The sequence below is a fragment of the Heptranchias perlo genome, chromosome 11, assembly GCF_035084215.1.
Source record: "Heptranchias perlo isolate sHepPer1 chromosome 11, sHepPer1.hap1, whole genome shotgun sequence".
In the NCBI taxonomy this organism is placed as follows: Eukaryota; Metazoa; Chordata; class Chondrichthyes; order Hexanchiformes; family Hexanchidae; genus Heptranchias; species Heptranchias perlo.
In genome coordinates, this window is record NC_090335.1 from 38,441,207 (window position 1) to 38,456,240 (window position 15,034).

Consider the following 15,034-nt stretch of genomic DNA (forward strand, 5'->3'; position numbering starts at 1 on the left):
TCCGCCGATGGGATCAGTTTATCTCTATCTACTCTGTCTACACACTTCATGATTTTGGATAACTCTATCAAATCTTCTTGCAACCTATCTTGTTCCAAGGAGAACAACCCCAGCTTCTCCAGTCTATCCACGTAACTAAAGTCCATCATCCCTGGAATCATTCTGGTAAATCTCTTCTGCGCCCTTTCTAAGGCCTTCACATCTTTCCTGAAGTGCGGTGCCTAGAACTGGAGACAATACTCCAGTTGTGGCCGAACCAGTGTTTTATAAAGGTTCATCGTGACTTCCATACTTTTGTACTCTATGCCTCTATTTATAAAGCCCAAGATCCCGTATGCTTTTTTAACCGCTTTCTCAACTTGCCACGCTACCTTCAACAATTTGTGCACATATACCCCCAGATCCCTCTGTTCCTGTACCCCTTTTAGAGTTGTGCCCTCAAGTTTACAATGCCTCGCCTCGTTCTTCCTACCGAAATGTATCACTTCACATTTTTCTGCGTTAAATTTCATCTGCCACGTGTCCGCCCATGCCACCAGCCTGTCTATATCCTCTTGAAGTCTTTCACTATCCTCCTCACTATTTACTACCTTTCCAAGTTTTGTGTTATCTGCAAATTTTGAAATTGTGCCCTGTACACCCAAGTCCAAGTCATTAATATATATCAAGAAAAGCAGTGGTCCCAGCACCGACCCCTGGGGAACAACACTCTACACCTCCCTCCAGTCCAAAAAACAACCGTTCATCACTACTCTCTGTTTCCTGTCTCTTAGCCAATTCTGTATCTAAGTTGCTTTTGCCCCCTCTATTCCATGGGCTGCAATCTTGATGACTTTATCAAACGCCTTTTGAAAGTCCATATATACCACGTCAACTGCATTGGCCTCATCTACCCTCTCTGTTACCTCATAAAAAAACTCTATCAGGTTAGTTAAACACGATTTGCCTTTAACAAATCCATGCTGGCTTTCGCTAATCAATCCACCCTTGTCCAAGTGACTGTTAATTCTGTCCCAGATTATCGTTTCTAAAAGTTTCCCCACCACTGAGGTTAAACTGACTGGCCTGTAATTGCTGGGTTTATCCTTACACCCTTATTTGAACAAGGGTGTAACATTTGCAATTCTCCAGTCGTCTGGCACCACCCCCCGTATCTACGGATGTTTGGAAAGTTAAGGCCAGTACCTCCGCAATTTCCACCCTTACTTCCCTCAGCAACCTAGGATGCATCCCAGCCGGACTGGGTGACTTATCTACTTTAAATACAGCTAGCCTTTCAAGTACCTCTTCTTTATCAATTTTTAGCCTATCCAGTATCTCAACTATATCTTCCTTTACTGAGACTGTGACAGCATCTTCTTTCTTGGTAAAGACAGATGCAAAGTACTCATTTATTACCTCGGCCATCCCCTCTGCCTCCATGAGTAGATCTCCTTTATGGTCCCTAATTGGCCACACCCCTCCTCTTACTACCCGTTTATTGTTGACATAAACTGTAGAAGACTTTTGGATTCCATTTTATATTGGCCGCCAGTCTATTCTCATACTCTCTCTTTGCCCCTCTTATTTCCTTTTTCACTTCCCCTCTGAGCTTTCTATATTCTGCTTGGTTCTCACTTGTGTTATCAACCTGACATCTGTCATATGCCCCTTTTTTCCATTTCATCTTACTCACAATCTCTTTTTTCATCCAGGGAGCTCTGGCTTTAGTTGCCCTTCCTTTCTGCCTCATGGGAACGTGCCTAGTCTGTACCCGAACCATCTCCTCCTTAAAGGCTGCCCACTGTTCAATTACAGTTTTGCTGCCAATCTTTGATTCCAATTCACCCAGGCCAGATCTGTTCTCATCCCATTGAAATTGGCTCTCCTCCAATTGAATATTTTTACTTTAGAGTGGTCCATGTCCTTTTCCATAGCTATTCTAAACCTTATGATATTATGAGCGCTGTTCCTTAAATGCTCTCCCACCGACACTTGTTCCACTTGGCCCACCTCATTCCCTAGAACCAAGTCCAGCAATGCCTCCTTCCGTGTTGGGCTGGAAAAGTACTGGTTAAGAAAGTTATCCTGAACACATTTCAAAAATTCCTCCCCCCCCCCCCCCACCCCGTGCCCCTTATATTATTATTGTTATCCCAGTCTATATTAGAATGAGGCAGAGTTTGAAAGGAGCGAGGGGTCCATGGTTGTTTTTATGAAGAAGGGGTATAATGGCTTTTTGAAAAGGCAAAGGACAGTATCTGAGGAGTGGGAACCATTTACAATGTCAGCTAACATGGGGACCAGGAAGGAAAGTTGGGTGATCAGCAGCTGAATGTGATGGGGTCAAGAGTAGCTGGTGGGTCTCATGAAGAAGTTGAGCTCGGAGAGGGCATGACGAAAATTAGTGGAGAAACTGGAGAAGGACGCAGGATCATGGCTAGGGCAGGGTGGGGCCTGTGGGAAGGTTTGGCTTGGTGAGCAAGGGGAAGAGGATGGAAGTAGCAGAGGCAGTTGAACGGATGGCCTCAACCTTAGTGACAAAGAATTCAATGAGCTCCTGGCACTTATTTTAGGAGATGAGAGTGGAGACCCCAGGAGAGGGAGACTTAAGGAGATGGTTGGTAGGAGAAAAAAAGTCAGTGGTTTTCTTTGCTTTCTCGGAGAAACTTGAAGTAGCGGACGGCTTTAGCAGAGGAGAGTGAGGCCCAATCGTGCTTGATGTGCTCCATCCAGACCTGGTGATGAATAGCTAAACCAGTTTTGTGCAAAATACGCTCAAATCTGTGTCCCTTGGTCTTCGGGGAGCGAAGATGGGGGCCATACCAGCGGGAACAACCAGAATGAGACAGAGAAAAGGAGAAAGGCTTTTACGCAGAGGGCTGTGAGGCTGTAGTATGCATTTGCAGAGTTAGTGATTGAAGCAGAGATCAAGTCAACATTTAGGAACAGGATAGATAGGTGGTTGAAGGAAAGGGGATCAAAGGGTATGGGAACAGGGTGGGCATATGAGATTAGCTCTACTGCTCACGTGGAGAATAAACATTAACATGGACTGGTTGGGACGAATGACCTGTTTGTGTTGTAATTTCTATGTACTTCTATGCATGAAGTAAATGAGGAGGGAAGAGAATATTGTCAGTGAAAATTGGTGAGAAAAGATGTAAATGCTAAAATAGTAAGAAATATAAAATTTAGAGGTGTCAACTTGGCTCAGTTGGTAGCATTCGCACCTTCGAGTCAGAAGGCACAAAATCTTGGCTGACACTTCACTGATTGCCTTGGCAACGGGCAGTTGCAGGGGCAGTCTGTAAACACCATGTATTGTTCTATATGTATAAATGCGTAGGCTTCAAGGAGCTCCTGAAACATTTACCTGAGGAAGGAGGAAGTCTCCGAAAGCTTGTGAATTTAAAATAAAATTGCTGGACTATAACTTGGTGTTGTAAAATTGTTTACAAGGATTAAGAGAGAGCTGCAATGTTGGAGATGGTGCCTTTTGGATGAAGTCGAAGCTCTGTCTGCCTGTTCACGTCAACATAAAAGATCCCATTGTACTATTCAAAGAAGAGTTCTCCTGGTATCCTGACCAACATTCATCCCTCAACTAAGACCATCAAAACAGATTAATTGGTCATGCATCTCTGCACTTCCTATTCACTGCACTCCTGTAAGAGAAAAGCAGTTTTGGATTTCCGTAAGTACTAAAAGCTTTGGGAAAGCTAGTGTTAATTCTCACTCCAGACAATTAGGCATTATGCTAATGTCCTCCCTGCAATACAAGTGCTTAAATATATGCTTCAGGAGGTAATTAAACAGACTTCTTCTATTATCTCAGGGAAAGCCTTAATTAGTTTTGAGCCAAGATGCTTGGCTATTCCTGGAATAGTGCTGCTTCTGGTAATAACCATGATGATAGGCCTTTCAAAAATTAACACTTGAAAATATTTTTTTATGTATTGCTAATTTGATGGTGTTTGATTAGCCAAATTTACAGAGAGTAGTGGTCCTGTTTCCATTCAATGGGATTGTGGTCTGTTTCCATTTAATAGGATCTGCGAACAAGCAGCTTTAATGTAGAAAAATGTCCCAATGTGCTTCACAGAGGTGTAAAGAAAAACAGGAGGCTAGAGTTAGAGGAATGGAACGCAAGCCTGTTTATGTCTTCCTGTATTTTGGTGCAGTCTTTCATATTGTTAGCTATACCTCCCAATTTTGTAAGATCTGCAAATTTTAACACCATTGGCCGGAACTTGCTCTGACCGGCGCGGCAAGGCTGTCCGCATGTCCTGCGGACAAAGATTATGAAAATACTTACCTCATGGTCTCCGACATCCACTTGCTCCCTTTCTAATTTTTTTTTAAGTTCAGCACTGTGATTTAAGCGCAGGTTCATTCGGAACTGATACAGACTTTGGGAACGGAAGCCCCGCCCACAGAATCTGTCAAGAAGAGAAGTCACGCCCACAAGCAGACAACTAGAAATCATTCCTTCACAGTTAGTTTAAATGAAAAATTTAACTTATAAATTTATCTTATAAGAAAGCCAAGCAAACGATTTAATGTAATGAAACTTACAGAAGTTAAAAATAAAAAAAGTTCTCATTTTTAAAAATAAATTTTAATGATCAAAAGTTATTAAAATAAGAGTAGTATGACATTCCACATGTTTAAAATGTAATTTTTTGTTGTTTCGCAGTCATTAACAATCAACGTGCTTTTGAAAACTGGTGTAGGGCTGGTATTTTCCACCGTACCTTTTGGTGGCGTAAGTATCTTCGTTCCAGCTGGGCAGATGGGTAAGTTTACGAATGTTTCCTGATTTTATTGATTGCAGCGAGGGTGGCCCTTTAATTCAGACCTGTCAAACCGCCGGCGTACCAGTGGGAGAAAGTTCGCGATTTCCTAGTTTTAGCGCACATGTGCACGTTCGCGAACTTGCTCCCTGTCTTCGCCAGCGGTTTGAGAGGACGCCATTGATGAACTGCGTCCTCGGGTGAGTAATTTCTGGGCCCAAACCTCCATTCCTGAGTCCAAATCATTTATGTATATGGTAAACAACAGTGATCCCTGTGGGACACCACTTCCCAATGCCTGTCAGTCCAAGAAACTTCCCTTAACTCCTACCCTCTGCTTTCGATTTTGTAGCCATCTTTCAATCTATTCTGCTGCCTAACCCCTGACTCTACAAGCCCTAACCTTTGTTATAAATCTCTTATGTGGACCTTATCAATGGCTTTCTGAAAGTCAATGTATACCACAACACTGTTTGTTGTTTCTGTTATTTCTTCAAAGAATTCAATGAGGTTGGATTAACATGACTTTCCTTTTAGAAATCTATGCTGACTTTTTTATTATATTCTCCATCTCTAAAAATTTGGTTATCACATTCTTTTAGCAAAGATTCTCGTATCTTTCCTCCCATTGACATTAACCTAACTGGCCTCTAGTTCCCTGGATGAGTTTTACCTCTCCTTTTGAAGATAGGAATTATATTTGCTGTTTGCCAGTCCTCTGGCATTATTCCTTTTTCTATAGATTTTTTTTATATATGGATACAGCGTCTATGCTATCTCCTTCCTAGTTCCTTTTGAGTATCTGTGGATACAATTTATCTGAACTTGGGGTCTTGTTCTCCTTAAGTTTGGCTAGATTGTGTAGTATCTCCTTTCTTTCTATCTTAAATGTTACAATATCCCTCTTGACTCTTTCTACTACTGTCACTTCCTCTTTGTTAGCTTCTTCAGTGAAAACTGAGGCAAAATGTCTATTCAGTATCCTTGCCATTTCAGTATCATCTCCTGTGAATTTGTCTTGCTTATCACATAGTGGCTCTGCCCCTATCCTAATGCTCCTTTTTGTTACGAATGTACCTATAGAATACTTTACTATTTCTTTTTATATTCTTTGATATTTTCACTTCATATTTCCTTTTTGCCTACCTAATTGTCTATTTCACCCTATTTCTAAACTCATCATATTCCTTTTTGTCATCCTCTCCTTTATGTTTATGTACTTTGCCTTTTTCTTTAGATTCAATTTGATCCTTTCCTCCTTATTTGTCCCTGGCATCTCATCCTTGGCTAGTTTGTTCTTGGTTGGTTGGTGAGAGCAGAGGATGGAGCAATTGGGATTGCTGCTCTTAAGGGAGCAGGGATGGGTGCCCATTGGAAAATCCCAGTGGAGGCAGAGGACAGTGATAGGCTTAGTCAAGGAACAGAAGCAAGAGATGAAGGAGCCGTTATTAAGACAATAACATCTGAGAAGGCAGCAGGCGACATGCTCTCAGACTTCTGCAAATGTGTCATTGTTTCTGGGTGCTTGGAGGTAACTTATGACATTTCTATCCTCCCCACCCTCGCAGGGAAATGGTTGGGAATTCACCATATAAGGAATAACTGCAGCTAAACCAAGTCCCATCACTCCAATAACAACCCAATCCAATGCTTACAGCACACAGCATGTCACAAGGTACCACAGTTTTGGCTGCCTTTTTTATCTGGTCTTCATTCTTCTTTAATTCTGTTCTTTTAAGCATCAGTATTTTATTTTCATCATTTTCAGTATTTTACTTTCAACATTATCTCTTTGCAATAGTTTCCAATATTCATAAAGAGAAACAAATGCTTCATCAAACAATATCAATGTTCAAAAACCTCAGCATGGAAGTTAATTAACATGAAATGAGTAAACTCACTGGTGGCAGCTAAAGGGCTAAAATATACATATTTATTAAGTTAGAAAAAGGCCTGGTGTCTATTCGGGAATATCATTGCCACAAATGCACAAAATGAAATATTGTTTGCATTTAATAGTTTACTAACTACCTGCATAAAAATATATTATTTTCAAATATTTGAGGCATTTTTTTATTTTCTTTTGATTTCTTTCTTTTTACGCGCAGACATTTTTACATTAGTTCCATAGCTATGATTCTGAATAGTCACCAAAGAGAACAATTGCAATTTAAAATACAAATCAAATTCTATTAAAATTTTATTAGTTTGAATAAAATTAAATTCTGAGCAAAAATAGCAGTCCTCTGTTATGCTGTCCTGCTATGTACTTTATGACAAAAACTGCGAATGAATTCCACTGGAAAATTGTCATTTTTCTCAATAGCTGTGTAGATTTTCCTTCCTCCAGCATTTGCTGTTAAATATGATTCTAATTTTTAAAAAAAGATAAAAGGTAAATCTGAATCAAGGAGAAGATAGTAACTAAAATATTAAGGGATTGAAATTATTCTGCTGTGTCACTTTCATAGCATGTTAGTTGACACATTCACCTGAAATTCCTGTGTTTGCTATTTTAGCAGTTATTGACCTGTTTGTCTTACAAATAGGTGAACAGAGAAATTTCACACAAACACATTAACCAACATATTACATCACACACCAGATATCAACATCCTGGTTGCATATTTCACCTTTATGCTAATGATGTATCAAAATGTAATTTTAAGAGTAAGTTTTCATTCTTTTAAGGCACCTTTTACTATTTATTATTGATGTCATGCCAAAAGCAAAAAGGCTCATCATAATGTCACTAGATTTATCAGATAGATAAATAAATTAAAATGATATGCAGAATTCAAACACTATGCCAATTTTCAAACAAACTGAGTGAACTTTTGTCAACAATGATATTTGTTTTATTGGACCAGAGAGTGCTACAAAGTATACAAACCCACGTACACCTTGTGGACACACTGGGCACGATTTTAACAGTGAAAAACTGGGTGGGTTGGGGGTGGGAGGGCATTCAAAATTGCAACCATTTCAGATCCGCCCCCAACCCACCTCCAGCCTGCCCATTTCTGGTTTTCTCCGGGGTGGGACAAGGGGCAGGCGACCAACCCGCTCCCAAGAGACGGGTCGGGCCTTAAAACCTATCTTGGAGGCTTCGAACCTTCATTTTCCCACAGTTTCCGATTTCAAACCCGGGGAGCCGAGATTCCTGGGCCTTCTCTTTTATGCCTCGTAAAAGGAAGCGAGAAGGCCCGAGACTAATAGGTAGGTGCCTTTCTGACACAGCTTGTGGGCCGGGAGGAGCAGGAGTGCTTCCCCCAGGCCCGACAAGTCTACCTGCAGCAACCCCCCCCCCCCAATGATCGTGGACTACCCCCGATCCCCGATCGCGGCCCACCCCGATCCCCGATCGCGGACCCCCAACTCCCATCGTCAATCCTCCCCCCCCCCCAACAATCGTGGACCCGTGACCCCGATCACGGATCCCTGACCCCTTCCCCCCTCAATGATCGTGGACCCCCGCGATGACCCCCGATCCCGACACCCACCCCTGTGACTGACGAACCCCGTGCCAACCTATGCCCCCCCATGGCTCCCCCCCATCCATGCAAACAAAGACTTACCTGAAGACTTACCTGAACACGTCATCTCCCTGGCTGGTCTCCCGTCTGACTGAGACCCGCCTGTCAATCAGGCCGGTCAGTCGGATGGCAAACCGACAAAAAAAATAAAAGACGTCCTTAGGTTAAGATCGTAAGGACGTCCCGAAACCCGTACTTCCGGGTTTCCCGTCCGCAATTTGACCCCCCCGCCCCCCGCCCCCTTCCCGGCTCGGGGTCAAAATCACGCCCACTATGTCCATTTTTAGTTTTCTATTTCAACCATTATACATTTTCAGAATATTGTGCCAAAGTTTGCAACCAGAATTTGAGTTCATATTGGTACAGACTGATTAAGAAGAATTTAGCTGTTTGTGGTTCATTGTAGTTTGCACTCAAATTGAGGACTTATTAACAGATCATTAAAAATGTAACGGGCATTAAATATACTCTAAACTCCATCCAATCCATGAACATGATTTGTAACCATTTCGGAATCCAGCTATATGGCCCAAAGTCTGTTACAAATACTATTTCTTTTGGACTAAGAGGTCACTGGCTGGAAGATTGAGCTCCTTGATTCCTGATTTACAAGATTGACCTACTTTAATGTATTGACGTGAACATATGTGATGTCTTCAAATAACACACATGATCTCACATGGGACTTTTAAGAACAGCTAAGTTAAAAAGCTAGAGAAAAAAATATTAAGAGGCCCGGCAAGTAACTCATACATCAAAATACTGGCTTTGCGGCTCGAGTGCCATATCTGCGTGTCATTAATTGGCCTCTATGTGTTTCACAGGATTTTTGGTCAAATGTCATGGTCGGAATAAATACATTTCACAGGTTATTCAGGGACTTGAGTCGGATCTTATTGTAACTTTGCGGTACTAAAACCATCGTGCATGATAGCTATATCTTTCTAAGAGGCCAGGTGTTGGTTCTGACTGGAGCCTATGTGGAACAGGGTTTTAGCTGAAGAATTGCTGCATTCTTTTTGTTGTTTATTGATGATTTAAGTGGTGCATTTCCACTAATTTTACAACCATCATTTGAAGGATTAATTTTGTGAGGCCTTTCCAATCACTCAGAGTCCGTACGACCCAAAGTGGCTGTGAAAAAATGTACAGCTTTAGTCATAAATAAGAACCTTAAAACCTCAACAATGCTTCAGAGGAATTTTGCTGTGTATAATGCTGTTATATAAAATATTAAAACAAAAGTACCCATTGCTCTGCGACAGTTGGTAACGACAGCCATTACAAAACAAGTGGTCAATTATCTATCCTCAACTGAGAAAGCCAGCTGGACAGGAGCAGTTATAAAAATCACCCCTGATTGCACTGTTCGCCCATGTAGCAAAATGCTTAAATGATACTTTGTCGAGTATGCCAATGTTAAAATTTTCCAAATTAAGATCGATTTTAACAAAAATATACCATACACTGCAAAGTCTCACCACTGCCCTCCTTCCCTGCTCACACATTGCAATTAATTATATATTTTAAAATATGTGTAATTGTACCGGTATGTATAAAATATATTCCGCACATCTCTATAACAGCTTGCAGAATATGTTTTGCCTTGGCAGAGATTTATATAGTCTCAACTTACAACTAGGTGGATACTGGCCTCAGACCAGCATTTATCACGATCTTCTTCCAGAGGTGCCCCTTTTGGAGCTGTCTGTCCCCTTAATTCAAATGGACATACTGAACAAAGTAGTCTTTTATGGAATTTCTCAAGAACAATTTTTGGTAAGAAAGGTTGTTCAAGCAAGAACTTAAAAAAAATTAAAATGCACACTAAAAATAAGATGACTGTATCTAATTCAAGAAAGGAAACTGATATAAGCTTCAGTCATTTTCCAGTTCTAGTATCAATAAACATGAAAGTGGTTTTCGATTTCAATGAAACCAAAATACATGGAGAATACTTAATGGTCAGGGTGAATTACAAATGTCTATTTCCCTCATTGGATCTGCTCCACTGTATTCACACAAGACCCAAACTGGTTAGAGACCAGTTTGAGGCTGATAAATCACCCTGATCTCTTGTTATTTGTGTAATGCTGTTTATGCAAGTTTGTTTTCCATACTTCAGATAGTGGAATGTAGCTGGCATTGTGTTGGGGGCTTCCTAAGAAAGCAAGAAGAGAGTTTATAATGAATAGCAATGGCCACGTGAAACAGGAGCATTGCAATGGCTGATGTCAGAGACTTACAGGAAATTTGCATATTCTGATAGGAGGCTGTCCAGACCAGTGCAATGTTCTGAAGTACAAGGAGTTAATTAGGAAATTACAAGTTATCATAAGCGATTCGCAGACCACTTTTAAGACATGATTTTGTATTCAAACAATCCATTTGTCTTGATTAGTAACATACCAATGCTTGTCTCTTACCTGATTTTGCATTGTTTTTACTTGGCTTGGCTTGTGAAAACATGTTGACCTGTGTCAAACCGCAGCTGTAATATTTATCTGTTCTATTTTGTAAAGAAAAAACAACAGGTGCAAAACTGGGACTCCCTAATTGAAGCCAGGAGTGTTGCTACAGTTACATGGGAGTTTATATACATGCACATGCAAACATTCCCTCGCTCATACACTATATATATATATATATATATGTTCACAGCTCCCATGAGGCTCAATAATTCAGGTTACAATAAGGCTATTGAGTGGATAAATTTATCATATTAAAGTGCTGACCATTCATTTTGTATGCAATCTGATTTGAACAGAGAATTTATAATGATTATTCAATGACGAATGAGCAAGTTTTTTTTTGACTTTATAATTTGTTTGGTTGTAATGATTGGCTTTTTGAAACAAAATTTATTATTGAAAAAATGTAACAGTATCACCAACAAAAAAAATTATAATTTTGAGCATGTTTCTATATCGGCTGTCTGGAAAGTCAGCTAAAATTGCTGTGTCATTTATAGTTCTAATGTTAATCAATGGAAGTATGATTTTTTTAAAAGAAAAGACCAGTGTTTCTTCACTTTTGTTATAGAAATAGTTTCTAGATCTGCACTTAATTCTTTCACGTGATTCCTACAGATGTTAGAAAAAAAATGTTTGTGTCTTGAGGTGTTTTTAAAAAATTCTTACCTGTTTTCTCTGGTGCTTTGCTACTATCAGCTGTCTCAGTTTGGGCCTTTGTTGCTGCTTCACTGGCCTCAGCAGCAGGCACCTCTACTTGTTTCTTCTCCTTTTCCTGGCTGGAGGTGACATTTGAAGATGGAGTACTTTCAGTGGCAGCACTTGCGGCGTTTCCTGTTTCCTTGGGATCCTTTTCACCATTCGCGGTCTTTTCATCTGTCGCAGCTGGCGTTGCATTCTCCAAGTTTTCCGTGGGAGCCTCCTTTGCCTCTGATGCCTTCTCAGCATCTGAGGGGGGTGCTTCAGAATTGCTTGCCACCTTTTCTGCCTCTTCTGTTTTCGCTTCCGCAACGGACGCAGCTGGTTCTGTTGCTGTTGCCTCTTGCTCCTTGGTAGCCTCTGTTTTTTTAGCCTCTTCTTTTTTCTCTGCACCCTCCGCCGTCGCAGCCACAGCTGACTCTCCTTTCTTCTCCCCCTTGAGCTTTTTCCGTGTTATATGGCCACGGAAGCTAGCCTGGATTTTGGTGGCAGCCTTGTGAGCCTTGTCTTCAGGTTTGGTAGTCTCTTGCTCAGCTTTTGCATTAGCCTCATCATTCTTCTCAACCTAGAATCAAAGTCACAGGAAACAATAGGCGTTAAGTCAAATACAGAAACATTCTGCAGATCACTAGTGCTATATTCACCCACCATTGCCCCCGACACTTGTGCTTTGGGTTTTGTGTGTCTGTGCTTTCAAGCCACTGTTTACCCTATTTTGCAATCCCATTGAGGTGGTTCAACTTACTATCAATTACTGTTAATAGGCAAATTGAAGCATTATCAACTAGGATGCTGTTCAAAATAGGATGCAGTTACCCAACACTATGTAGTTTTTGATGTGCATCAATGGAAGTGCGGCAGTATAACTTAGGAGACTGCCTATTGCACTAAAGCCATGAGGTGCCAGACCCGCTGCAAGAGACCTCTTTAATCTGGCTTGGATTTGCATCAAGCTCAGTATAACTCCAGTCATAAAGTTATAGATGGAACCCTTTGTATCTTATTTATGATGAGCTGAGATAAGGCATCCCTGATGCCTCGTAGTCAGTGGCCCTCAGATAAGTCCCAGGGGGCAGGTGGGGGGAGAGGATAGGAGGAAGGGGGGGCCGATCGTTGCCAGTAGCAGCCGTTTAGAAGTGCTGTGGAGTGGAAGGAGCACTCTTGCTCCTTCTGGCTCCACATCAATTTTTTAAAAATGAATTACACTTACCTATTGGGTGGCGGCCACTGGCTAGGCTGCATTCATGTCCAGAACACCTGAGAGGAGCAAGCCCAATGCCTGCTCTGCTCAGGTTAGCCCAATTTGGCAGAGGGGTCCTAAAACAGATGGTAGGCCCCTCATTAGCATATGCAAGGGGCCTAACCCTTTTTTTAATTGGCTGCTCCTGAAAAATGGCCAGACCCAATTTAATGCTGGACGTTTTTCAGGCATTCTTGGAGCACAGGATATTGGAGCCTGAAATTGGGTCTTGCTGCGCCTATTTTACACCCATTAATGTTCACCCCATACATTGTATAGTGTCAAATCCTCTAACGAATGTCACACCACCCCTCTCAGAATTCAGTTTGGAACCTGATACATTAAGGGTGCATTTAAGCTACAAATTTAGTATCAAATGACATTATGAGCTTTGAACTCACGTCCACCGAGGACAGAACTAGGAATCAATGTATAAGATATTTATCAGTCGTAAATAATATAATATTTAAGCTTTTTTCTGGTCTAAATTTTAAAAAGTTCAATTTTTCATGGCCTATGTGAAAATATTTGTTACAGACTTGAGCCTTATTTATGCTTATTTAATGTAACATTATTTATTTATTTTCATGTATTTTACTGTACTTTACAGGCACAGTTGCCGTCATTAAAAATAGTGTGTAGATGCAAAAGAACCCAGATCACAAGTGTTTTATATCCACTTTCAGGTGTATTAGTTAAAAAGCAAAGGGCAGTATTCCATATTGCTGATGTCAACAGTTTAGCATCTTCACTTCCACTGAGATTAAAAAGGATGTTGGGATTTCAATTTTCAATATTAGTCTCATACCTTTTCACCATTAATATTCAAAGGTGAAACTTCTGAACTGAGCATTATGTTTTCACAGTAGTATCATTACATTGTAGCTTTAAAAGACTAACGTTATGCTGGATTGGACAAATAATCCATTCATAAAATTAATCGCACAAAAGGGGATCACAAAACACCAAGTAAATCCTCAATAGTTTCTGCAGAAACTGCAACTCAGGTCAGACTTACAATTGTAGCAGTCTGACACAAGTATATATATATTCCTCCCCAAAAGTGCATCAACTGGTCCTGCAGTTTCTTTTGTCAAGGTAACATCACTGTTATTTCTAAATTGGCAAATTGGTCGAGACCTTCCATTTCACTTCTGGTACTTGGGTTTCAATCTGTTCCGACTCTGCTGGCCTTTAAGTGGTTTTGCTTCCTCTGTGCACTATTTTTAGTGTGTAGCTTAATGCATTTGTGTTAACTTCCTATCTGAAATTTCCAACACAATTGTTGACCCGTTTAAAATAAAATATTCATTTGTTCCAAACATCAAATAGTTTGGCACTAATTTGGCTGTCTCATTAACTGACGCTGCAAGAACGTCAGGTGTCAAATAGTCAGACAGTAAAATTTACTTTTCTGAGGTTGGTCTTGATGTCAAAGTAGAAAAAGCTCTAAATTACAACAAACTTAATATTGGCAGACCATGAAAATGAGGAACATGCTCGATTCCCTTAAATTCCTTCAAAATTATGAATTTATAATTGAAAAGAATCTATAGAACCCAAGAGGAGTATTATCGGGTGTAAGCATTTCATTATTATGCAAGCCTTCTAATCATCATGAAATATCAGAATAGACTACATTTATTTTCCCCTGTATTTCTTATTTTGCCTTTATTTTCCTTTCCAATTATTCTTTGTATCATTTTCTCATCTTACTTCAATTGTGCACCTCTAGTCCATCTCAGTAAAAGAGACCCTGGTGGTTACATCATTAACTATTTTATGCTCTTCATCATCAAGAACCTCATTATTGCTGTAGTCTCAAAAAGAAATAGTTACTTCCACCTTAATATATAGCAATATTTTGTATCAACACATATCAACAAACTATAATGCTTCAGCACTTGTCTCAATGCATTATATGTGCAATAAGTAAATTGAAAAACAAGTGACAAAATAATTCATTTTGAAATCTCACTACAATCATTAGGAAACATTTCTATTTATATTTGTGTTTCCTCTGTTCCAAACAGAGAGAGGTATTATGTGTGCGAAATAGGTTTCATTGCACATTCTGCCTGTCGCTTCAAGATGCAGATTGTGACTAATTTCTCTGAAATGTTATGGTTTCTGTTTTAATTTTGTATTATATCTACTACCTTGCCTTTCATCACAATTATTTATATCAAAGGAATGTATTCCTTTAGCTAGGATATTACTCTGTTAAGGTTTGTCTCTTATCCTGTATTTTTTCTTCTAAACAAGACTAGCTCACAGTGACCTTACATGCATTTCTTGACGACAAAAGAAAAG

General features: G+C 40.2%; 1 protein-coding gene across 1 annotated transcript in view; it reads right to left on the reverse strand.

Moving 5' to 3' along the window:
* LOC137326832 (neuromodulin-like) overlaps window positions 1–15,034 on the reverse strand; it is a 169,276-nt gene that overhangs the window by 109,682 nt on the left and 44,560 nt on the right. The window contains exon 6 of the mRNA XM_067992212.1: window positions 11,452–12,046. Within this exon, the coding sequence (XP_067848313.1) occupies window positions 11,452–12,046 (595 nt within the window). The remainder of the gene's footprint in view (window positions 1–11,451; window positions 12,047–15,034) is intronic.